At 46.2% G+C, this 23,731-nt stretch overlaps 1 protein-coding gene across 2 annotated transcripts in view; it reads left to right on the top strand.

The window, feature by feature from the left end:
* LOC132780882 (fibrillin-2) overlaps nucleotides 1-23,731 on the top strand; it is a 150,186-nt gene that overhangs the window by 100,215 nt on the left and 26,240 nt on the right. For both annotated transcript variants that reach the window (XM_067473612.1, XM_067473613.1), the window contains 11 exons: nucleotides 336-452; nucleotides 539-667; nucleotides 1,058-1,177; nucleotides 2,800-2,925; nucleotides 4,211-4,363; nucleotides 6,426-6,491; nucleotides 6,643-6,768; nucleotides 7,542-7,661; nucleotides 9,722-9,844; nucleotides 10,274-10,405; nucleotides 23,555-23,680. In XM_067473612.1, coding sequence (XP_067329713.1) covers nucleotides 336-452; nucleotides 539-667; nucleotides 1,058-1,177; nucleotides 2,800-2,925; nucleotides 4,211-4,363; nucleotides 6,426-6,491; nucleotides 6,643-6,768; nucleotides 7,542-7,661; nucleotides 9,722-9,844; nucleotides 10,274-10,405; nucleotides 23,555-23,680 — 1,338 coding nt within the window. The remainder of the gene's footprint in view (nucleotides 1-335; nucleotides 453-538; nucleotides 668-1,057; nucleotides 1,178-2,799; nucleotides 2,926-4,210; nucleotides 4,364-6,425; nucleotides 6,492-6,642; nucleotides 6,769-7,541; nucleotides 7,662-9,721; nucleotides 9,845-10,273; nucleotides 10,406-23,554; nucleotides 23,681-23,731) is intronic.

Genomic DNA, 23,731 nt, shown 5'->3' with positions numbered 1-23,731 from the left:
ATATCAACCCCACTTGTCTACTTTCCAACAGGCTTCACAACCTCTGAGGGTGCCTGCTATAGATGTGTGCGAAACATCAGAAGAGAATGCTTCTGGAACATGGCCAGGCAGCCCAAAAAACTCACAGCAACACAATCATCATCATCATCATCATCATCATCATCATATTTAATTACTTACTAATCGCCCTCCATCCGAGAATGCTCTAGGCGATAATAATAGTCATAATAATGTATTAGGAACTTCTTTCATCTGGAGGTGAAATCTTTGTAGCCAACCTCGCAGGGCTGTTGTCACAACTGCTTGACCCTTGGCCTCCCTCCCTCCCTTTGCAGACATTGACGAGTGTGACCGGCAACCCTGCGGCAACGGCACCTGCAAGAACACGGTGGGCTCCTACAACTGCCTCTGCTTCCCGGGCTTTGAGCTGACCCACAACAACGACTGTATGGGTGAGGAAGAGGAAGAGGAGGCGGGGCCTTGGGGGAGGTCACCAGGTCAGGGGATGTCCACTCACTCCACCCTCCCCTCCCCGCAGACGTGGACGAATGCTCCTCGCTGGCCGGACAGATCTGCCGCAACGGGCGGTGCCTCAACAGCATGGGCTCCTTCCGCTGCCTCTGCCAAGAGGGCTACGAGCACACGCCGGACGGGAAGAACTGCATGGGTGCGTGCCTTTAAATAAAAGGGGGCATGTCTCTGAGAAGTGTCAGGGGATAGGAGGTGGGAATGGAGAGGGATTTGCATAAAAGGGGGTGTGTCGCTGATAACTGTTGGGATAAGTGGAGAGGAGGGAGAGGGATTTGCATAAAAGGGGGCATGTCTGAGAAATGTTGGGATAGGAGGAGGGAATGGAGAGGGATTTGCATAAAGGGGGCGTGTCCCTGAGAAGTGTCACTCTAAAAAGGAAGGGGTAGGAGGAGAGGTTTGAGAGGGATTTGCATAAAAAGGGCGTGTCTCCTTCATTGACTGTATCACTGGGGGGGGGGCTCCCAATATGGAATAGATGGGGCTTCCAGATCTCGGTTGTGATGCTCCATCTGTCCGTCTTCTGCAGATGTAAACGAGTGCATCAGCCTCCCGGGGACCTGTTCTCCGGGGACCTGCCAGAACCTGGAGGGCTCCTTCCGCTGCATCTGCCCCCCGGGCTACGAGGTCCAGAACGACAACTGCATTGGTGAGCAGCCCAAGGGATACAGCTTGCAACATCATGCCTTAGACCTCCTTAGGAGCCCATAGTTTGCCTGGGACGGAGGCCATTTGCCAAATGTGGCTTTTTAAGATATGTATAGTATCCTAGATGTGGAAGGCGAGCCCCAAAAGCCATCCAGTCCAGCCCTGTTCTTAACTGTGTGTTGTTTGTGAGTCAGATGTTTGCAACTCAGGACTGCCTGTGTGTGTGTTTCAGATAGATATAGTATCCTAGATTTGGAAGGGACCCCCAAAGGCCATCCAGTCCAGCCCTGTCCTTAACTAGGAGTCATTTGTATGTCAAATGTTAGTAAATTGGGGAATGGCCTGTATTACAAAAGGATGAGGACTCAGTACATTCCAGAATTGGCCCAAAATGGACGAACCCAGAGAGTGCTCACCAATGCTTCCTCTTCATCTTGGAAAGAAGTGACAAGTGGAGTGCCACAAGCAGGGTTCCGTCCTGGGCCCGGTCCTGTTCAACGTCTTTATTAATGACTTAGATGAAGGGCTAGAAGGCATGATCATCAAGTTTGCAGACGACACCAAATTGGGAGGGATAGCCAATACTCCAGAGGACAGGAGCAGGATTCAAAACGATCTTGACAGATTAGAGAGATGGGCCAAAACTAACAAAATGAAATTCAACAGTGACAAATGCGAGATACTCCACTTTGGCAGGAAAAACAAAATGCAAAGATACAAAATGGGGGACAATGCCTGGCTCAAGAGCAGTACGTGTGAAAAAGATCTTGGAGTCCTCGTGGACAGCAAGTTAAACATGAACCAACAATGTGATGTGGCAGCAAAAAAAGCCAATGGGATTTTGGCCTGCATCAATAGGAGCATAGTGTCTAGGCCCAGGGAAGCAATGCTACCCCTCTATTCTGCCTTGGTTAGACCACACCTGGAATATTGTGTCCAATTCTGGGCACCACAATTCAAGAGAGATATTGACAAGCTGGAATGTGTCCAGAGGAGGGCGACTAAAATGATCAAGGGTCTGGAGAACAAGCACTATGAGGAGCGGCTTAAGGAGCTGGGCATGTTTAGCCTGAAGAAGAGAAGGCTGAGAGGAGATATGATAGCCATGTATAAATATGTGAGAGGAAGCCACAGGGAGGAGGGAGCAAGCTTGTTTTCTGCTTCCTTGGAGACTAGGATGCGAAACAATGGCTTCAAACTACAAGAGAGGAGATTCCATCTGAACATGAGGAAGAACTTCCTGACTGTGAGAGCTGTTCAGCAGTGGAACTCTCTGCCCCAGAGTGTGGTGGAGGCTCCTTCTTTAGAAGTTTTTAAACAGAGGCTGGATGGCCATCTGTCAGGGGTGATTTGAATGCAATATTCCTGCTTCTTGGCAGGGGGTTGGACTGGATGGCCCATGAGGTCTCTTCCAACTCTTTGATTCTATGATTCTATGATTCAAGAGCCCAGAAGAGCTTTGATTCCCAGTGAGACCATCATCCCAGTTTCTTTGCTAGTCAGCTTGAACCTAGTGTGCTCTTGAATGGTTTGCCTTTGCTAGTTGTGCCTCGTCCTCATAGTGTTGGGACGGACGAGGACACTGACTCCACCTGGCTAAGGCCTTGTTCTGTGGGATTGCAGATATCAACGAGTGCGAGGAGGAGCCTAACATCTGCCTCTTCGGCACCTGCACCAATGCCCCTGGCAGCTTCCAGTGCATCTGCCCACCGGGCTTCGTCCTCTCAGACAACGGGCGGCGCTGCTTCGGTGAGTGCCCTTTGGCCACATCCTCTCTTGAATAGTCTCCATTCTCGTATTTATTATTGTGCTATGTAACAAAAAGTGAACAGTATTCTGTTCCTAGTTTCAAAGTGTCATTCCTGTTTAATTGTGCGGGTCCTTCCATTGAACATCGTTGTTCTACACAAGCAAAAGGTATACTTAGTAAAACTTGAGCTGGAATATAAAAACAAGAACATAGAAAACTTCCAGGATACTTAAATCCAAAACTGAGGCTTGACTTGAAACAAGAACCAGAGAACTCAGGCCTAGCTTCTCACTTGAATACTATGTTGCCTGACCTAACCCTTAGGTGAACAACTTGCTAATTAATTGGCACTCGTGAAGTCACTTCTTTTCCCATGAATTTTTTCCCTAACTTTCCCACGTAATCACTCTGACCAGCATTGAATATTTTCTGCTTTGATCTGTAAACAAAGACTTTTGTTGATCTCCCTAGCTCCAGTGTTTTTCTCTGGGAGCCTTCGGTATCACTTCACTCTAGTCCTTATCTAATGTTGAAGTTTCTGGCTCCTCTGACTGACCCAGGGAGAAGCATCATTTCCCTGGCTGTACTACAACAATACTAAATATATATAATATTAGTATTATTATAATTTATTATTACTATATTATGTTATATTATTTATGCAATTCTAATATTATTATAATTTATTACTATATACATTACATTAGTATTACTATAATTTATTATTTTATTATATTACTGTTTTTATTATTGTTAATAGTAGTTTATTGATTTAGTATATTATCATTATTATTATTATTATTATTATTATTATTATATATTATTACACTATGTACCACATTTTTTCCTTGTGTCATCTATGTCATTTTCTAATTGGCTCTCTTAAAAAACATGGGAAATGTTTATTAAACTGTCAAAACTTGGTTTTTGCAGGAGGGACATCATCCTGCTATAGCACATTTTGCTCTAGTGTTTCAATTAGTCTCTCATCATCGAGTCTCAACCAATGCAACCTAGTTTGCAGCAGCCACAACAACAACAAAGTCTTGAGTAGGACAACGACTTCCAAAGCAAGGACTGCACAATTAAACAGGAATAGCACGTTCAAACCAGTAACAGGATTCCCCCCTCCCCCCAGTTTTGTTACATGGTGTAATGGGGGAGCAAGAGAGAAAACAGCGGCCGTTTCCTCACCCGCCACCCTGCCTTTCTTGAGTCCTCTCAGGGAGATAGGGCCGGTTATAAATAAATAAATTTAATTGTTTTTATTGTTATTTCTTGCAGACACGCGCCAGAGCTTCTGCTTCACCCGCTTTGACCACGGGAAATGCTCTGTGCCCAAAGCCTTCAACACCACCAAGGCCCGGTGCTGCTGCAGCAAGATGCCCGGAGAAGGCTGGGGAGACCCCTGCGAGTTGTGCCCTCAGGAGGGGAATGGTAGGACCATGAGGCGGACAGACACCCCTCCCAGGGACAGAGACAAGTAGATAGATACTCATGGATTGGACCCATGGGCAGGAACAAGGGGCTTCCCTGCAGAGATGCTACTTACTAAGATGCACAGCCGTCTCCAGAGTAACTGCATTGCTTGGTGGATCCTGGGGGCACCTGAAACCCAGCTCTATGAGAAAGGTGGCATGCAGATATGACTGATAGACACAAGAGATAGATACAAATACGATGTATCTATGGCTGTGATGGATGCATGGATGGATAGATAGATAGATAGATGTAAGATGGATGGGTAGGTAGGTAGGTAGCTATTAAGAGAGACCATTTATTAAGGGAGACCATTAATTCGGCCTAGGGATTGTGTGACATTAGTAGTTCCAAATCAGTCTCCTGACATGGTAAATTGGAGTACCCAGGATGGCGGTCCCTCCGGATTAAAGGTGGTGCTGTTGAACGCCAGATCTGTCAGTGGTAAAACAACTTTCATCCAAGATCTAATCTTGGATGAACAGGCAGATCTGGCGTGCATAACGGAGACCTGGTTGCATGAGGCTGGAGGTGTAAATCTGACCCAGCTTTGTCCACCAGGTTACTCCGTGCAGCACCAACCAAGATCTGGGGGGCGGAGAGGTGGGGTTGCAGTGGTCTATAGGGATGCCATCTCCCTGACCAGGTGCCCCATCCCGCTGTCAACCATTTTTGAATGTGTCCACTTGAAGGCAGGTGACCGGGACAGAATAGGGATAATGTTAGTGTACCGTCCACCCCGCTGCACTACAGTCTCCCTACGTGAGCTAGCTGGGATAATCTGAAGCCTGGTGTTGGAGTCCCAACGACTTATTGTGCTGGGGGACTTCAACATTCACGCTGAGGCTACCCTGTCAGGAGCGGCTCAGGACTTCATGTCTTCCATGGCGACCATGGGGCTGTCCCAACTGATCTCTGGCCCTACTCACAAGGCTGGACACGCCTTAGACTTGGTTTTCTGCCAGGGATGGGAGAATGGTGGGGGTGTAGAGGAATTGACTATTGCTCCGTTGCCATGGACCAACCATCACCTGATCAAGTTTAGACTCACTGCATCCTCTAACCTCCGCAGGGATGGAGGACCGATTAAGATAGTCCGCCCCAGGAGTCTTATGGATCCCGAGGGATTCTTGACGGCTCTTGGGGAGTTTCTCGCCACTTCTGTAGGTGATCCTGTTGATGCCCTGGTCTCTCTCTGGAATGAGGAGATGACTAGAGTAATAGACACGATTGCTCTGGAACGTCTTCTCTCAAGTAGCCGATCTAAACCATCTCCTTGGTTCAACGGGGAGCTGGCAGCGATGAAGTGAAGGAAGAGGGAACTAGAGAGCGTGTGGCGTTCAGACCTGGCCATTATTGCGTCCGCAAAGAACTGTCTGGCGGAGCTGTTTCGAGTTGTCAAAGGCCTATTAAATCCCACCTCTGCGGATGGGAGCCCTGACAACTTGGCAGCCCGCTATGAAGCGTTTGCTCAGTTCTTCGCGGACAAAGTTGCTTTGATCCGTTCTGGCCTGGACACCATGTTAACGGCAATCTCTGAGGATGTAACACGAGCATCTCCTTGTCCGGTTTTAATGGATTCATTTCAATTGGTGAAACCCGAGGATGTGGACAAGATTCTTGGAGAAGTGAGGGCAACCACATGCATCCTAGACCCCTGCCCATCCTGGCTGTTAAAGGAGGCCAGAGGGGGATTCCACAGATATATAAACCCAATTTTCCTAGTTCCAACAGACCTCACAACCCCTGAGGATGCTTGCCACAGATGCAGGAGAAATGTCAGGAGATAATGCTTCTAGAACATGGCCATATAGCCTGAAAAACCTACAAAAACCTAGTGATTCCAGCCATGAAAGCCTTGGACAATACAGATGTATAGATTGATACAAGTAAGATGGATGGATGGATGGATGGATGGATAGATAGATAGATGCAAATAAGACAGATGGAGTGATGTGGGTATTCCCTTGTTTGTGTTTCAATACAATGGCTGTAATGCCTCCCTCTCTTTTTCCTCCAGTCGCTTTCCAGGAGCTGTGCCCTTACGGCCATGGGGCCATCCCAGGACCAGGAGACACCAGGGAAGGTGAGAGGGTTCGTCGTTGCAACATTGCAACACGCTAGAAGAAAGATACGAGGGAAAGGGACCTCTTGGTGCCCTGATTTGCCTTGTTGCTGGCTTGGACTGGGTTAGGAAGAGTGACCTCTCTCCCTCCTTGGTCCCGCTTCCCTTCCAGATGTGAATGAATGCGCCGAGAACCCCGGCATCTGCATCAATGGGGCCTGCATCAACACTGACGGATCCTTCCGCTGCGAGTGCCCCTTCGGGTACAACCTGGACTACACCGGCGTCCAGTGCGTGGGTGAGAAGGAGGAGCTCAGGGACATGCCCCCTTTTATTCCAATCCCTCTCTTCTCTTCTCCTATCCCCGTCTTCTCAGAGACACACCCCCTTTTATGCAAATCCCTCTCTCTGCCCTCTTATCCCTGGACACGTCTCAGGGACACGCCCCCTTTTATGCAAATCCCTCTCTCTGCCCTCTTATCCCTGGACACTTCTCAGGGACACGCCCCTTTTATGCAAATCTCTCTCTTTGCCCTCTTATCCCTGGACACTTCTCTGTCCCTTGTCCTTTATCTCCCACTTGTATCTATCGATTTTACACCTCTCCCCCCACCCTCTGGGAACAGTACTTGCCTTCATTCAAATATTATTTTAATTGAACAATTGTAGAAAGAGAATGGGTTCAGTTCTTTCTATTTTTCTTTTCCTTTGACCTTATCTATCAATCTTCCCCATTTCAGAACCCAATTCTTCTTGATTCTGCATGATGTATATTTGGCTCTTCTTTCAAAGATGTAGTCCTGGAGCATAAAGTCTGCTAAGTAACCGTACCGTTTTTTAACTTCCCACTTTCTATGGTCTTTCCACCCCAAGACCACAGTCCCCTCCTCCTATCCCTGGGCACTCCTCAGGGACACAACCTCTTTTATGCAAATCCCTCTCCATTCTCTCCTCCTATCCCTTACACTTCTCAGGGACATGACTCTTTTTATTCAAATCCCTCTCTCTCCTCTGACATTCCTCAGGGATACACCCCATTTTATTAAAATGCCTTCCTTTCTTCCCACGCAGACACAGACGAGTGCTCCATCGGGAACCCTTGTGGGAACGGGACTTGCACCAACGTGGTGGGGGGCTTCGAGTGCACCTGCGACGAGGGCTTCGAGCCGGGACCCATGATGACCTGTGAAGGTCAGGCCTTGGGGCTGCTTAGTGGAGGGAAGGGGAGGCTCTTTGGGTGCCTAGAAAAGGGTCTTGTCCTGGGTCTTTCAGTACTATTCAACATCAATGACTTGATTGAAGATTTAGAGGGTCTCCTTCCTATCAAGTTTGCAGATGGGACCAAATGGGGAGGGAAGGCAACAGGATTAGAATGATGATGATGATGATGATGATGATGATGATGATAACAACTCTAAGCTGGATGACCATCTCTCGGGAGGGCTCTGATGGTGCTTTTCCTGCATGAAGGCAGAAGAAGGTTGGACTGCCCCCTTTGGCTGAGGCCACTAGAAGCAGTTACAAGACCAACCTTAAGGGTAGAAACAAGAACATATAAAGAATACCTTATTAGAGAAAATGAAAAATGGAAATTAAAAGGGCGGGAAGAATTGGAGATTAATGATTGGTTTTGTTATCACCAACTGCATGAAAGATACAAAAAAGACTTGAGGATTGGATTTGCATCCAAAGAATCAGAATTGGAAAGAATATGGGAAAAGGGGGATAAAGGGTTAATCTCTAGATTATACAAGTACATACTAAGCTATAACATGGAGGACAACAGAGTCAAGACAGTAATGTTATCCTGGGCCAAGGACCTAGGCAGACCAATAAAATTGGACAAATGGGAATACCTATGGAACAAAGAATTCAAATTTACTTTATCGGGTTCAATCAGGGAGAATCAATACAAAATGTTTTATAGGTGTTATATCACTCCAGCAACATTGGCTAAAATAGACAAATCACAACAAGGTATTTGCTGGAAGTGCAGGAAACAGAAAGGGACATTCCTCCACATGTGGTGGACCTGCGTGATCATACAGGAATTTTGGGATAATGTTATTAAGGAGACAAATAAAATGTTACATAACAAGATTTAAAAAAGCCCAGGACTGTGTCTGCTAGGTCTACAGAGAGAAAACAATAATCAAAAGGACAAAGAAATATATCAATATAGCTTTGCAGCAGCAAGATTGACCATAGCCAAAGATTGGAAAGGGGAAAAAGGTCTAACCAAAACGGATTGGAGGGAAAGAATGCGAGAATATATGCTAATGGCCACACTAACTTATAACAGGAGGAATAAGAGTAATGAGGACTTTCTAGAAAAATGGAAGTTGGCCATGGCATATCTGAATAGAGAGTCAGTAATATATAGAGGAGCTCCATTAGGAATTTTAGGTTTACCATGAATAAGGATAGATAAATAGGCTTAAAGGCTTCATAGTGTTTCGGTGTGGGAAGTCATGGTGAAGGGTGCACAGGTGTGGGGATGAGGGTTTATTTTATTTAGGATAGGGGTTTTGGGATGAGTGTAAGGTCTGTGGTATGTGTGTAAAATGCCATGTGATGATTTACTGAATGTTATGAAAAAAAATTAATACAAAGCTCTGACGGAAAGCAGTGGAAAACAGGCAGAAATAGCAAGTCTATGTGTATTAAGATATGTAAATGATAATAATTTGTACTTAATGACAAAATTAACTGATTGACTGAATAAGGTAGATAGGCATGTACACGTCAAAAATATTGGTACCTGATTATATCTGCCATGATTTGCTTTTCTGTTATGTACCATAATCAAAATAAACAGTTTTAACAAACAAACAAAAAGAAGAAGATTGGACTTGTTGGGCTTTGGGATCCCTTCCAACTCTAGGATTCTATTATTATTATTATTATTATTATTATTATTATTATTGAGGCAGGATGCCCATCTGTCGGGGGCTCTGATTATGCTTTTCCTACATAATAGCAGAAGGGAGTTGGACTAGATGGCCTTTGGGGTTCCCTTTTTACTATAGGATGCTATAGTTGTACTATTATTAAGCAGAGGTTGGATGGCCATACGTTGGGGTGGGGTGGGGGCTTTGATTGGGGTTTTCCTCCATAAGGGCAAAAGGGTGGTGGATTGGAGGCCCAACCCCTTTTGGAGGCCCCGTTCCAATTCTATGCTGGTCTGGTTCTATCCCTGCTGGCAGTGACATCCCAACCCCTTTCTTTCTCTCCCTTTGTGCTCTGTGCAGACATCAACGAGTGCGCCTTGAACCCGCTGCTGTGCGCCTTCCGCTGCCTCAATGCCCTGGGCTCCTACGAGTGCACCTGCCCCTCCGGGTACACCTTGCGACTTGACCGCAGGATGTGCAAAGGTGAACCAGCCTCTCATTGCATGGCAAGAACTCCATGCCATGGGACTCTGCGATTTGGAGTTTGCATAGGCTACATCCCCCAGGACTCCGTAGCATTGAACCAAGGCAATTAGAGGGGATTCATTCTGCAGCAGAAATGAACCCCAAGGCTTTCCTTTTCCTTTCCTTTCCTTTCCTATTGCTGGAAGCTTTGGTGTTCTTTTAAAGAAGGAAGTATAAGCAGGTCACCACTGTAATGGCCTTCCCTTTTGCCGCTGCGCATGACATTTGGTAGCAAATACTGTATCTTTTTTGGTTCCAGGGTTTTGAAAATGGACGCTCTGTTTGGGCAGCTCTGCTTTAGAGCAGGCTTCCCGCTAGTCTTCAAGGGCAACTTTGTTCTGTGCCCCCCCCCCCTTATTCTCTCCTCCTTCCCTCCTCCCTTCGCAGACCTGGATGAATGCGCGGAAGGCCTGGACGACTGCGAGGCCCAAGGCATGATGTGCAAAAACCTCATTGGCACCTTCGCCTGCATCTGTCCACCCGGGATGCAGCGCCGCCCTGACGGAGAAGGCTGCACAGGTAGGAGGCCTTCGCGGCAGGCCTGGGCCCAGTCTAGCATGAGCACGGGCCAACTTCACCCTCCTTCCAGGTGTTTTGGACTCCCGCAATTCCTAACAGTCAGTATTATTATTGTTATTGTTATATACGATGGCCGTTAATTAAATATTTCCCCTGACCCACTTCTGTTTATCACGGGACGCTGAAACTGCACATGTGTAATAATATAGGTCTCTATAGATTACATGCCAATTTACAACTCAGGATTGAGAATGGTCTTGATTGTACAGGTGCTGGAGCGGGTGGTTGTCTCCCAGCTCCAGGGCTTTCTAGATGACAACTATCTAGATCAGTCACAGTCTGGTTTCAGGCCTGGTCACGGCACGGAGACGGCCTTGGTCGCCTTGGTGGATGACCTCCGTAGAGAGCTGGACAGGGGGAGTGTGACCCTGTTGGTTCTCTTGGACATCTCAGCGGCTTTCAATACCATCAATCATGGTATCCTTCTGGGTAGACTCTCTGGGATGGGTCTCGGGGGCACGGTTTTGTCGTGGCTCCGGTCCTTCCTGGACGTACGATCCCAGATGGTGAAGCTGGGAGACGTCTGCTCGGACCCCTGGCCTTTGACCTGTGGGGTCCCGCAAGGCTCTATTCTGTCTCCCATGCTTTTTAACATCTACATGAAACCGCTGGGAGAGGTCATCCGGAGTTTTGGAGTTAGGTGCCATCTCTATGCGGATGACACACAACTCTATTACTCCAAGAAGGCCTCTCGGGTGCTGGACGAGTGCCTGGCCGCTGTGTCTATCTGGATGAGGAGGAACAAGCTGCAGATCAATCCCGACAAGACAGAGGTCCTCCTGGTCGATCGTAAACTGGATTGGGGTATAGGGTGGCAACCTGTGTTGGACAGGGTTACACTCCCCCTGAAGTCACAGGTCTGCAGTCTGGGAGTCCTTCTGGATTCATCACTTACGCTTGAGGCTCAGGCGTCGGCGGTGTCCGGGAGGGCTTTTGCACAATTGAGACTTGTGCGCCAACTGCGACCGTACCTCGCAAAGGCTGATCTGGCCGGGGTGGTCCATACCTTGGTCACCTCTAGATTAGACTAGTGTAATGCGCTCTACATGGCGCTGCCCTTGAAAACGGCTCGGAAATTTCAACTGGTCCAGCGAGCAGCGGCCAGGATATTAACTGGTGCTCCCTACAGAGAGAGGTCAACCCTCCTGTTCAGGGAGCTCCACTGGCTGCCGTTTATCTTCTGAGCCCAATTTAAGGTGCAGGTGCTTACCTACAAAGCCCTAAACGGTTTGGGACCATCCTACCTGCATGACTGCATCTCCGTCTATGAACCCACACGTTCTCTTTGCTCATCTGGAGAGGCCTTGCTCGCGATTCCCCCTGCATTGCAGGCGTGTCTGGTGGGGATGCGAGACAGGGCCTTTTCTGTGGTGGCCCCCCGACTCTGGAACACCCTCCCCAAAGACATTAGACAGTCCCCTACGTTGGCAGTCTTTAGGAAGAACTTGAAGACCTGGCTGTTCCGATGTGCCTTTCCAGAATAGGAAAACTCCAACGACCTGTCTCAGAAGCACTTTATTAGATTTTAAGACTGCTTGCACACTGCACTTACCCTAAAATCCGACATACCACCTGTCACATCAGCACTTTTAATCTGTACCCATTACATTTGGCCCGGCCCAGTTTTATTGTGTTTGGTGTATTGTTGTATTGTTCTGTTGTTTTTGATATTGCTTTAATTGTTTGATTTGCTTTGAGTTGGGTATTTGTTATGCTCTGTTTTTGAGGCCTTGGCCTTTGTAAGCCGCATTGAGTCCTTCGGGAGATGCTAGCGGGGTACAAATAAAGATAATAATAATAATAATAATAATAATAATAATAATATAATAATAATAATAATAATAATAATACAGGTGCAGAAGTGAATTGAGGTTTGAGAATGGACCCAGTGGAATACAGAGCAGTCATCAATTTCCTTTCCTTGGAAGACCACCACTAGGAGATGTTCGATGAGATGAAAGAGATTTACGGTGACGATTCCCCATCATAGGATGGAGTCAAGAACTGGCATCGTCAATTCAATTGTGGTTGGACTTTGGTGCAAAAAGCTCCAATTCCAGGGTGATCCCACTGTACTGTTGATGAACACACCATCCAGCAAGTAGAGATCACCATTTTGGAAAATCACCGCATAACCATTTGCTACCTTGCCCCAAATGTCAAAATGAATTTGGGGTCCGTGGAAAAAAATAATCCAAGACCATCTTAACCTGCATAAGGGATCCGCTCACTGGGTCCCCTGGCTGCTCATCTTTTTCTAGAAGCAGGAACGAGTTGAAAGCTCTCAGGCTCTATTGACAAGAATATGCCATGGAAACCAGGAGGACTTCTTCAACAGACTGATCACACAGGGTAAAAGCTGGGTCCATCGCTCTGATCCTGAGACTAAAACCCAGTCGATGCAATGGAAGCATTATGACTCACCGCTTCCAAAGAAGGCAACTCTCAGCAGGCAAGGTCATGCTCACAGTATTTTGGGACCAGACTGGAGGAGGATGGATGGATTTCCTAGCAAAAGGAACCATGATCACTGGGGCAGACTAGGCTTCACGCTGCGGACATTGCGGGAGGCCATCCAACCAAGAGACAATGTGGCCGGCTCACCAAAAGTGTTTGCCTTCTGCAAGACAATGCACCAGTGCACAGCTCCCATGTTGCCCAAATGGAAGAAGCATGCTCTTGTGGCTTTGAAATTCTACCTCTTCTCCCTGATTTACCCAACCTCACACCATAGGATTTCCACCTTTTTCCAACAAGAAATTTGTGTTTGAAGGGCAGGCATTTCTCAGGTGATGAGACTCTGATTTCCGAAGTCACAACGTGGCTTTAGGAGCAATCTGTCGACTTCTACAAGTGAGGTGTTTACTGTCAGAACCCAGAAGCCTTAAACAATGGCAGACACAGAATAAAGGATCAAACACGGCTTTATTGCAAATAAAAGGACCTACAAAGCACTTAACTTCAGTGCTAAGGCCCGCTGGAGCAATTTGGTACCAAAAATAAGTCGATAGGAGTAACAAAAATATAATCCGGATTATAGCGCTGCCTAATAATCCGCATTAAACAAAAGATGAAGCAAATTGCTTGAAAGTCAGAATAGTACAAAAACACAGTCTTTGAAGCTGGAAAAACGTAGTTTCAGAACTAAGAATTGTTACAGTCACAAAAATATAAGCATACAAAGTCCAGAAGTCCAAAAGCGAAGTCAAACCGGTCCGTGGTCAATCCGTTGAGAAGCAAGGCTGGAACGCTTGAGTCACCAAGAAAACAGGAGCACAGGAACACACGAAGCTAAAGCCCAGAACCCAAGGTGGAAAGTTGGCAGTACAAAGAATTATGTCCCATGAAGACACTTTGCCTTCTGCGAAATATAGTCCAAACTGAACCCACTTTTATCTCAAAGTTCTTCCTCAGAGTTTGATGAGCTCCCCACCCTCTCCCAAATTTGCAGCTGAATGCCCATCCCTCCACCTCTGCCAACGAGTATCAGGGTTCAGATCCTGCCAAGAGTCCCCTGGCTGCCAATCCCCAGTGAACCCCTCAAATTCCTCACTAGAGGTGGGTTGGTTACAGCTATCTCTTATGTGTTGCACACGGGTCCAATCTAACTCTTCCTCTTCTTCCATTTCACTCCCAGATCCAGAACTCCTTTCAAACCCAAGGAAATCTTCATCCTTTGTTGGTGCACAAAGTATTTCCCGAATACGCTTCCTTTGTAATTCCCCCTCAGACTCTGGCTCCCGAGCAGCCCTCTTTACACCTCTGCTCACTTTCCCATCCCCCATCTCACAATCGGAGAAGTCTGGAAACGTATCAGTATCGCTTGGAGCCATAATGATTTCTCTAATGTGCTGACGCTGCTGTTCTCCCTCCGACTCCAAAGTAGACCCGTTCTCCCTGCTACTAGGAGTAGCAACTCGAGCAACACGCTGAACTACAACAGTTTACAGTTGCTTAAAAAATGGAAGAAGTGTGTGTCCTGAGGTGGCACCCATGGAGAGAAGGACTCAGAACTGGGCCAAGTTTCATTGCATTCAGTTCACAGGAAGAGGGTCAGGGAGATCTTTCATGAATGCCCCTCATATAAGAGACACCTATATTGGCTACAGAAAATCTGGCTCCAGATCTCTACCCGCTTCCCTGTTTCAATTTAGAAGGGAATGCAAGTCCTTTCCGAGGTAAAAAAAAAAAAGGGCAACGTGACCATAACACCTGGGCGCTCCTGTTCAATGCCTCACTTAACAAGCATGCTAAAAACTTTTGGTAACTTGTATCAGGAGCCCTGCACTCCTCCCACAAAGCCCCAAGTTGTGCCCTCTTCCAGCTCCCCAGATGTGTCCCATCCTGATGTCTTGCTACTTGAATCCGGGGAACCACCCTTGTCAATTAGGGCGAGGTGGTGGGCGCTTAAATATTGGCTCAAGTTTTCAGTCTAGGATCCTGTCTGATTCGCCACTTAGCTCAGGATGAGTACATAAGCAGCTGGTTTAAGATCAACTCTAAGAAAGCCTCCTCCATCAGCCTTTCTGCATCCTTCCTAACTCACCTAGGTTTTGACATGGCTCTCAAATCAATCAAACAGAGACTGCGGGACATTGCCATTTCTGAGCTGTGCTTTCACTCTTATGTATCTTGCTCCCCAAGTGCCCTGTCCATACATTATGTTGGGCCTTTCCATGCAGCATAGACTCATAGAATCCTTGAGTGGGAAGAGACTGTCAGGATCTGGTCTTCGAGCTTAAGTCAACAAAAGCTAAAATCCTCCCTCCTGACATTGAAGTAAAATATGGGCCTGATAAGGGCCATCTGGCAGGAAGGGATGCTCTGTGTTCTGAGTTCTCTGGGAATTGAACGCAGTCATAAACCAAGATAAGTGGGGAGGGAGGAGGGGTGTGAATCGGGTAGGTAATATACCACTGCTTTGGCGGGAAACCTTCAGATCTAACTTCACTACCTCTGAGGATGCTTGCCATAGATGCAAGCGAAACGTCAGGAGAAAATGCCTCTAGAACATGGCCATATAGCCCGGAAAAACCTACAACAACCCAGATCTAACTTCGTTTCATCCTGGCAAGACTGAATAATACACATGTATCCAAAGAACCCCCTTGTGAGCGTGGTTTTGTTCTGAGATCTGCCTGGAGCTGACAGAGACCTGGTGTGCCATTCATTCTAACCCCATTCTGCCAAGAAGCAGGAAATTCACCTTCAAAGCACCCCCGACAGATGGCCATCCATCCTCTGCTTCAAAGCCACCAAAGAAGGAGCCTCCACCACACTCCCTCCAGAGTTCTACTGCTGAACAGCTCTTCTTACAGTCAGGAAGTTCTTCCTCATGTTCAGGTGGAATCTCCTTTCCTGTAGTCTGAAGCCATTGTTCCATTGTGTCCTAGTCTTCAGGGCAGCAAAAAGGAAGCCTGCTCCCTCCTCCTCATGACTTCCCCTCTGGCCCTTGCCATGTCTCCTCTCAGCCTTCTCTTCTGCAGGCTAAACATGCCCAGCTCCTCAAGCTGCTCCTCGTAGGACTTGTTCTCCAGACCCAAATCAATCAAACAGAGAACTTTTCATGAGCTGCGCTCTTGTTCATATGTATCTTGCTCCCCAAGTGCCTTGTCCATACATTATGTTTGGCCTTTCCATGCAGCAAACTATCTAAAGAACTTGACTGTGGCCAAATACCATTGCCTACAATCTTGACAGATTAGAGAGATGGGCCGAAACTAACAAAATGAAGTTCAACAGTGACAAATGCAAGATACTCCACTTTAGCAGGAAAAACGAAATGCAAAGATACAGAATGGGGGACAATGCCTGGCTTGAGAGCAGTACGTGTGAAAAAGATCTTGGAGTCCTCGTGGACAACAAGTTAAACATGAGCCAACAATGTGATGTGGCGGCAAAAAAAGCCAATGGGATTTTGGCCTGCATCAATAGGAGCATAGTGTCTAGATCTAGGGAAGTCATGCTCCCCCTCTATTCCACTTTGGTTAGACCACACCTGGAATATTGTGTCCAATTCTGGGCACCACAATTAAAGAGAGATATTGACAAGCTGGAATGTGTCCAGAGGAGGGCAACTAAAATGATCACGGGTCTGGAGAACAAGCCCTATGATGAGTGGCTTAAGGAGCTGGGCATGTTTAGCCTGAAGAAGAGAAGGCTGAGAGGAGATATGATAGCCATGTATAAATATGTGAGAGGAAGCCACAGGGAGAAGGGAGCAAGCTTGTTTTCTGCTTCCTTGGAGACTAGGACGCGGAACAATGGCTTCAAACTACAAGAGAGGAGATTCCATCTGAACATGAGGAAGAACTTCCTGACTGTGAGAGCCGTTCAGCAGTGGAACTCTCTGCCCCGGAGTGTGGTGGAGGCTCCTTCTTTGGAAGCTTTTAAACAGAGGCTGGATGGCCATCTGTCAGGGGTGATTTGAATGCAACATTCCTGCTTCTTGGCAGGGGGTTGGACTGGATGGCCCGTGAGGTCTCTTCCAACTCTTTGATTCTATGATTATAATGTTTTCCTGTCTGAACTGCTGCATGGGAGATTTGCAGATACACCATATAAAGAAAGAAAGATTCTCCCTATGTAACAATCAGGAAGTAGACTGCATGTCCCACATTCTGCTGTCATGCAGTTTTTATTCTACTGTCATGCAGCTCGAAGCATACACAATCCACCACCTACTCAGAAACATACTGGCCAGTCTAGTGAAATTTTATGTGAAGTTTTACTTGGTGATGACCTTCCCCACGTGATCCTGGCAGTTGCCAAGTTTTTTTCTGAGGCAGCCAGGATTAGACAATTCTTTTAGACACAGGCTGGAACATGCCTCGTACCTTTTGCTGTCTTTTCCCTATTCCCCTAGCCATCTTGTATGGCTTCAATCAGTTTTAATCCCCTGTTTTAATCTGTTTAACTGTTGCTAATTCCATCTGACTGTGTATTAAATCAGTCAACTGTTGTTCATCTTCTTAACCTTGCATAGGGAGCTCCCGGTGGCGCAGTGGGTTAAACCCCTGTGCCGGCAGGTCGCAGGTTCGAATCTGGGGAGAGGCGGATGAGCTCCCTCTATCAGCTCCAGCTCCTCATGCGGGGACATGAGAGAAGCCTCCCACAAGGATGATAAAAACATAAATCATCCGGGCGTCCCCTGGGCAACGTCCTTGCAGACGGCCAATTCTCTCACACCAAAAGCGACTTGCAGTTTCTCAAGTCGCTCCTGACACAACAAAAAATAACAAAAAACCTTGCATAGTTTCATAGAATCATAGAATCAAAGAGCTGGAAGAGACCTCACATATTTATACATGGTTTGTACACTTACGGAGCAATAAGCGTCTTTGGACCATGTTGGAGGTCCCTATATTTTATTATTATATTATTTTATAATATTACAGTATTTGAATATTTTATTATTATATTATTTTATAATATTACAGTATTTGAATATTTTATTATTATATTATTTTATAATATTACAGTATTTGAATATTTTATTATATTATTTTATTGTTTTGTATTATTATTATTATTATTATTATATGTTATTATTTCAATATTATTATTGTTGTTGTTGTTTATTCGTTCAGTGGCTTCCGCCTCTTGGTTCCCTCCTGGCCCAGCCCAGGCCAGAGCTCCCTGTCAGCCATGGCCACCCCCATCTCCTTCAAGGTCAAGCCCGTCACTTCAAGGATACCATCCATCCCCCTTTCCCTTGCTCGTCCCCTCTTCCTTTTCCCTTCCCTTTTCCCCAGCATTATTCTCTTCTCCAAGCTTTCCTGTCTTCTCATTATGTGGCCAAAGGACTTCATCTTTGCCTCTAGTATCCTTCCCTCCAATGAGCAGTCGGGCTTTATTTCCTGGAATATGGACTGGCTTGATCTTCTTGTGGTCCAAGGCACTCTCGTCACTTTCCTCCAGCACCACAGTTCCAAAGCCTCTATATTCCTTCGCTCAGCCTTCCTTATGGTCAAGCTCTCACATCCATAGGTTACTACGTGGAATACCATTGCTGTAACTATGCAGACCTTTGTTGCCAGTGTGATATCTCTACTGTTCACTCTTTGATCAAGATTGGCCATTGCTGTCCTCCCAAGAAGGAAACGTCTTCTGATTTCCTGGCTTCAGTCTGCATCTGCAGTCATCTTCACACCTAGAAATACAAACCCTGTCACGACCTCCACGTTTTCTCCCTCTATTTGCCAGTTATCCATCAGTCTGGCTGCCATCATCTTGGGTTTTTTAATGTTTAACTGCAACCCAGTTTTTGCCCTTTCTTCTTTCACCTTGGTGATAAGACTCCTCAGCACTTTGGTTTTCTCGATGTTCAGTGCCAGGCCAAGCTTCATGTATGCTTCTGCGAAGGTGTTGTAGATCTGGCTTGTAGATCTTCTTCTGAATGCGCACAGACGACATTGTCATCAGCATACTAGAGTTCTATAATAGATGTTGTTGTAACCTTGGTTTTGGCTTCCAGTCTGCTGAGGTTAAACAGCTTGCCATCTGTCGGATAGATGACTTCCACTCCGGTGGGAAGCTTCCCGTCAACAAGGTGAAGTATCATAGCAATGAAGATGGAGAATAGAGTTGGGGAAATAACACATCCATGTTTGACACCCGATTCCACCTTAAATGGGTCACCAGCAGTCACCAGCCAACCCTTCTCCAATGCCAGAGATACAGCTTAATGGTATAACATTAGAAAATGTTGACCATTTCCGCTACCTTGGCAGTCACCTCTCCACCAAAGTCAACATTGACAACGAAACACAACACCGCCTAAGCTCTGTGAGTGCAGCATTTTCCCGAATGAAGCAGAGAGTGTTTGAGAACCGGGACATCCGTAGGGATACCAAGGTGCTTGTCTATAAAGCTATTGTCCTGCCAACCCTGCTCTATGCCTGCGAAACGTGGACTGTCTACAGATGTCACATGCAACTCCTGGAACAATTCCATCAGTGCTGCCTCCGGAAAATCCTGCAAATCTCTTGGAAAGACAGGCGGACAAACGTCAGCGTGCTGGAAGAAGCAAAGACCACCAGCACTGAAGCGATGGTCCTCTGCCATCAACTCCACTGGGCCGGCCACGTTGTCCGGATGCCTGACCACCGTCTCCCAAAGCAGTCGCTCTACTCTGAACTTAAGAATGGAAAACGGAACGTTGGTGGACAGGAAATGAGATTTAAAGGTGGGCTCAAAGCCAACCTTAAAATTTCTGGCATAGATACTGAGAACTGGGAAGCCCTGAGCGCTCCTGCTGGAGGTCAGCTGTGACCAGCAGTGCTGCAGAATTCGAAGAGGCACGAGTGGAGGGTGAAAGAGAGAAACGTGCCAGGAGGTAGGCGTGTCAAGCCAACCCCGACCGGGACCGCCTTCCACCTGGAAACCAATACCTTCACTGTGGGAGAAGATGCGGGTCAAGAATAGGGCTCCACAGCCACCTACGAATCCACAAGGAAACCCATCATGGAAGACCATCTTACTTGTCCAACGAGGGATCGCCTAAGGAAAGGAAGATCCTCAGCTCCTCCTCACTTTCAGCCAACAAAGTGCTATCATCTGCATTTCTAAGGTTGTTCATGTTTCTTTCAGCCATTTTAACTCCAGCCTTGGATTCGTCAAGCACCGCACATCCTCGTATGATGCATTCTGCATACAAGTTGAATAGGGAGGGTGAGAGTGTGTTATGAACCAAAGAGGTTCATGTTCTTTTGTGCAGAGTGTATAAGGAATAGTGAGGTAGTTTAGATCGATGAGACACTTCGGAGACCAAATTTGGTTTTGACAGCCCTATTGTACTCCTTTCCCAGTCTTGAACCAGGCTTTGTTCCATGGTCTGACTGTTGCTACTTGGTCGTTAAACAGATTCCTCAGGGGACTTGCAAGGTGGCTTGATTTCTTGATTTAAGTCAACGGATTCTCCCCTATGAACCATCAAGATTGTTAAGATCTTCTGGAGGGGCCCTGCTCTCGGTCCCACCATCCTCGCAATCGCGTCTGGTGGGGACGAGGGACAGGGCCTTCTCGGTGGTGGCCTCTTGGCTCTAGAACTCTCTCCCACTGGAGATTACAACTGCCCTTTCCCTCCTGACCTTTAGAAAACAGGTGAAAACCTGGCTCTGGAAACTGGCATTTGACGAGTGAGTCAATAACTCGTGACTACACGGACGAATGGTGATGAACTACGATTTCATTTTGACGACTTGGCCTATGTAATTATATGATTGTATTTTAGTATTTTAATGTTTTAGTGTATTACGGGATGTCATGCCAGACTAATCTGATCTCTTTCTTTGATAGTTACAAGCTGGGTAGATGCGGGGAATGCCGTGGATGTAGAGTACCTGGATTTCAGTAAGGCCTTCGACAAGGTCCCCCACGACCTTCTGGCAAGGAAACTAGTCCAATGTGTGCTAAACAAAACTACGGAGAGGTGGATCTGGAATTGGTTAAATGGACGAACCCAGAGGCTGATTCTCCCCAATGCTTCCTCTTCATCTTGGAAAGAAGTGACAAGTGGAGTGCCGTAGGGCTCGGTCCTGTTCAACATATTTATTAATGACTTAGATGAAGGGTTAGAAGGCAGGATCATCAAGTTTGCAGACGACACCAAATTGGGAGGGATAGCCAATAGTCCAGAGGACAGGAGCAGGATTCAAAACGATCTTGACAGATTAGAGAGATGATTGGCCAAAACTAACAAAATGAAGTTCAACGGACAAATGCAAGATACTCCACTTTGGCAGGAAAAACGAAATGCAAAGATACAGAATGGAGGACGATGCCTGGCTTGAGAGCAGTACGTGTGAAAAAGATCTTGGAGTCCTCGTGGACAACAAGTCAAACATGAGCCAACAATGTGATGTGGCGGCAAAAAAAGCCAATGGGATTTTGGCCTGCATCAATAGGAGCATAGTGTCTAGATCTAAGGAAGTTATAATACCCCTCTATTCTGCTTTGGTTAGACCACACCTGGAATATTGTGTCCAATTCTGGGCACCACAATTCAAGAGAGATATTGACAAGCTGGAATGTGTCCAGAGGAGGGCAACTAAAATGATAAAAGGTCTGGAGAACAAACCCTATGAGGAGTGGCTTAAGGAGCTGGGCATGTTTAGCCTGAAGAAGAGGAGGCTGAGAGAAGACATGATAGCCATGTATAAATATGTGAGAGGAAGCCACAGGGAGGAGGGAGCAAGCTTGTTTTCTGCTTCCCTGGAGACTAGGACGTGAAACAATGGCTTCAAACTACAAGAAAGGAGATTCCATCTGAACATGAGGAAGAACTTCCTGGCTGTGAGAGCCGTTGAGCAGTGGAACTCTCTGCCCCGGAGTGTGGTGGAGGCTCCTTCTTTGGAAGATTTTAAACAGAGGCTGGATGGCCATCTGTCAGGGGTGATTTGAATGCAATATTCCTGCTTCTTGGCAGGGGGTTGGACTGGATGGCCCATGAGGTCTCTTCCAACTCTTTGATTCTATGATTCTATGATTCTATGTGATGTTTTTAAACGATTGTCTGTGATACTGTTGTTGTGAACTGGCCTGAGTCCCTCTGCGGAGGTGAGAAGACCAGTATATAAAAGTTCTAAATAAATAAATAATAAATAAATTGGTCTCCCCCTTGGTCTACCACCAAGAACTTGCCACAATTTGTTATAATCCACACAGTCAAAGGTTTAGTTTTTTTTATTGTGATATTTTTATTGTTTTATATTATTATATTATTTTATATCTTATTTAAAATACGTATATTATCATTGTTATATTATTCCATTATTTTTATAAATAAATAAAAAATAACGGTTCCCAAGTAATATCACAAAACATACAGAGTAAAAACAACATAACCATAAGCCCAAAAATTCTAAGCGGCCCGGGGATTGATTGCAATGCTATGGCAGGCAACAATAATATTAGGTCTGTGGCTGTTCATTCCGGTTAGAGGAATTAGAGGAAAGAATCTGGGTAACTGGTAGGAAGAATAAGGCGGTATTAGACAATGTGTGGGGCTGAGTTAGAACTGGTCATTTTCAAAGGCTTGTTGAAACCCACCTTATTTGCAAGTGTGACTGGTGGGAATGGGAGACAGGGCCTTCCTTGGTGGTGGCCCCTCAGCGATGGAACTACCTCCCTAGCGACATTAGACATTATAGTATTATTATTATATGTTATTGTATTATTTCTATTATTGTTGCAACCCAGATCAGGAAACAAGACCATAAGATATTAATCCACCACACTTGACTGTAGGAAAAAACAATCCTTTTTTATTGATTAAAAAATGGTTACAAAATAGAGGAAACTACAAAGTCCAAAAAAGCCACAGTAAAATTCAGCAGTCAGGAATATCTATGAACTAGGTCAGAATTCCAAAAGCAACACTAGAAAAACCTGGAACCTGTTAGCATCTCACTAACCGTACTTGGAAACTAGAAGCCTCTGGGAATGCAGGCCATGGAAACCGGGAAATCTGCCAAGGTAATGCCTCAATCTAAACGATGCTTGATCTAACGAGAGAGCCCGGGGAGAAACACTTAAAACTAAAGAAACTGTTTTGGGACACGCCTCCAGGCTTTAAAGCCTGTGCCTCCCTTTCCTTTAAGCTGCTTGACCTTCGCAGACTCTGCGATTCACTCCTGTTTTTCCAAATCTGTCCTTTTCTATCCTCATTTAAAAAAAGACAGGTGCTAGCTCCTCTGGAGAGCTATCACCGCTTGATTCAGAAACATTCCCATCAGGATGCATAGTGTCACTTTCCAAGCCACTGACCCCAGAATCAACAGTTTCAACAGTTTCCAAACCATCAGGGACAAATTCATGTTCAGTAGCCTGTTCAGTTACATCAGGAAATACAATCAGAGAATCAGGTTCAGGTTCACACGGAAGCTGAACCCCAACAATTATATTATTATTATTGTGATGTTATGTTATCATTTTTATGTTATTATTATATTATATTATTACTATTACTATTACCGGGTGTTAGGAAATGTGGGAGTTGAAGTCTAGAACACGTGGAGGGAGAGCCATGCCTGGTCTAGGGGGAGCCTGGCATCCTTTTACTCTCTTCCTTCCTTCCTCCCTTCTCAGATGAGAACGAATGCCGCACAAAGCCTGGGATCTGCCCCAACGGCCGCTGCGTGAACTCCGTGGGCAGCTACCACTGCGACTGCAATGAGGGCTTCCAGAGCAGCCCCTCGGGCACCGAGTGCCTGGGTAAGTCGTGTCGCGGGTTTTGCTGAAATGAGATATGGCAGGGAGGCCCTG

The sequence above is a fragment of the Anolis sagrei genome, chromosome X (assembly GCF_037176765.1).
Source record: "Anolis sagrei isolate rAnoSag1 chromosome X, rAnoSag1.mat, whole genome shotgun sequence".
Classification (NCBI taxonomy): Eukaryota; Metazoa; Chordata; class Lepidosauria; order Squamata; family Dactyloidae; genus Anolis; species Anolis sagrei.
The sequence above is the reverse complement of the archived record's forward strand: the minus strand, read 5'-3'. Positions and strand labels throughout refer to the sequence as shown.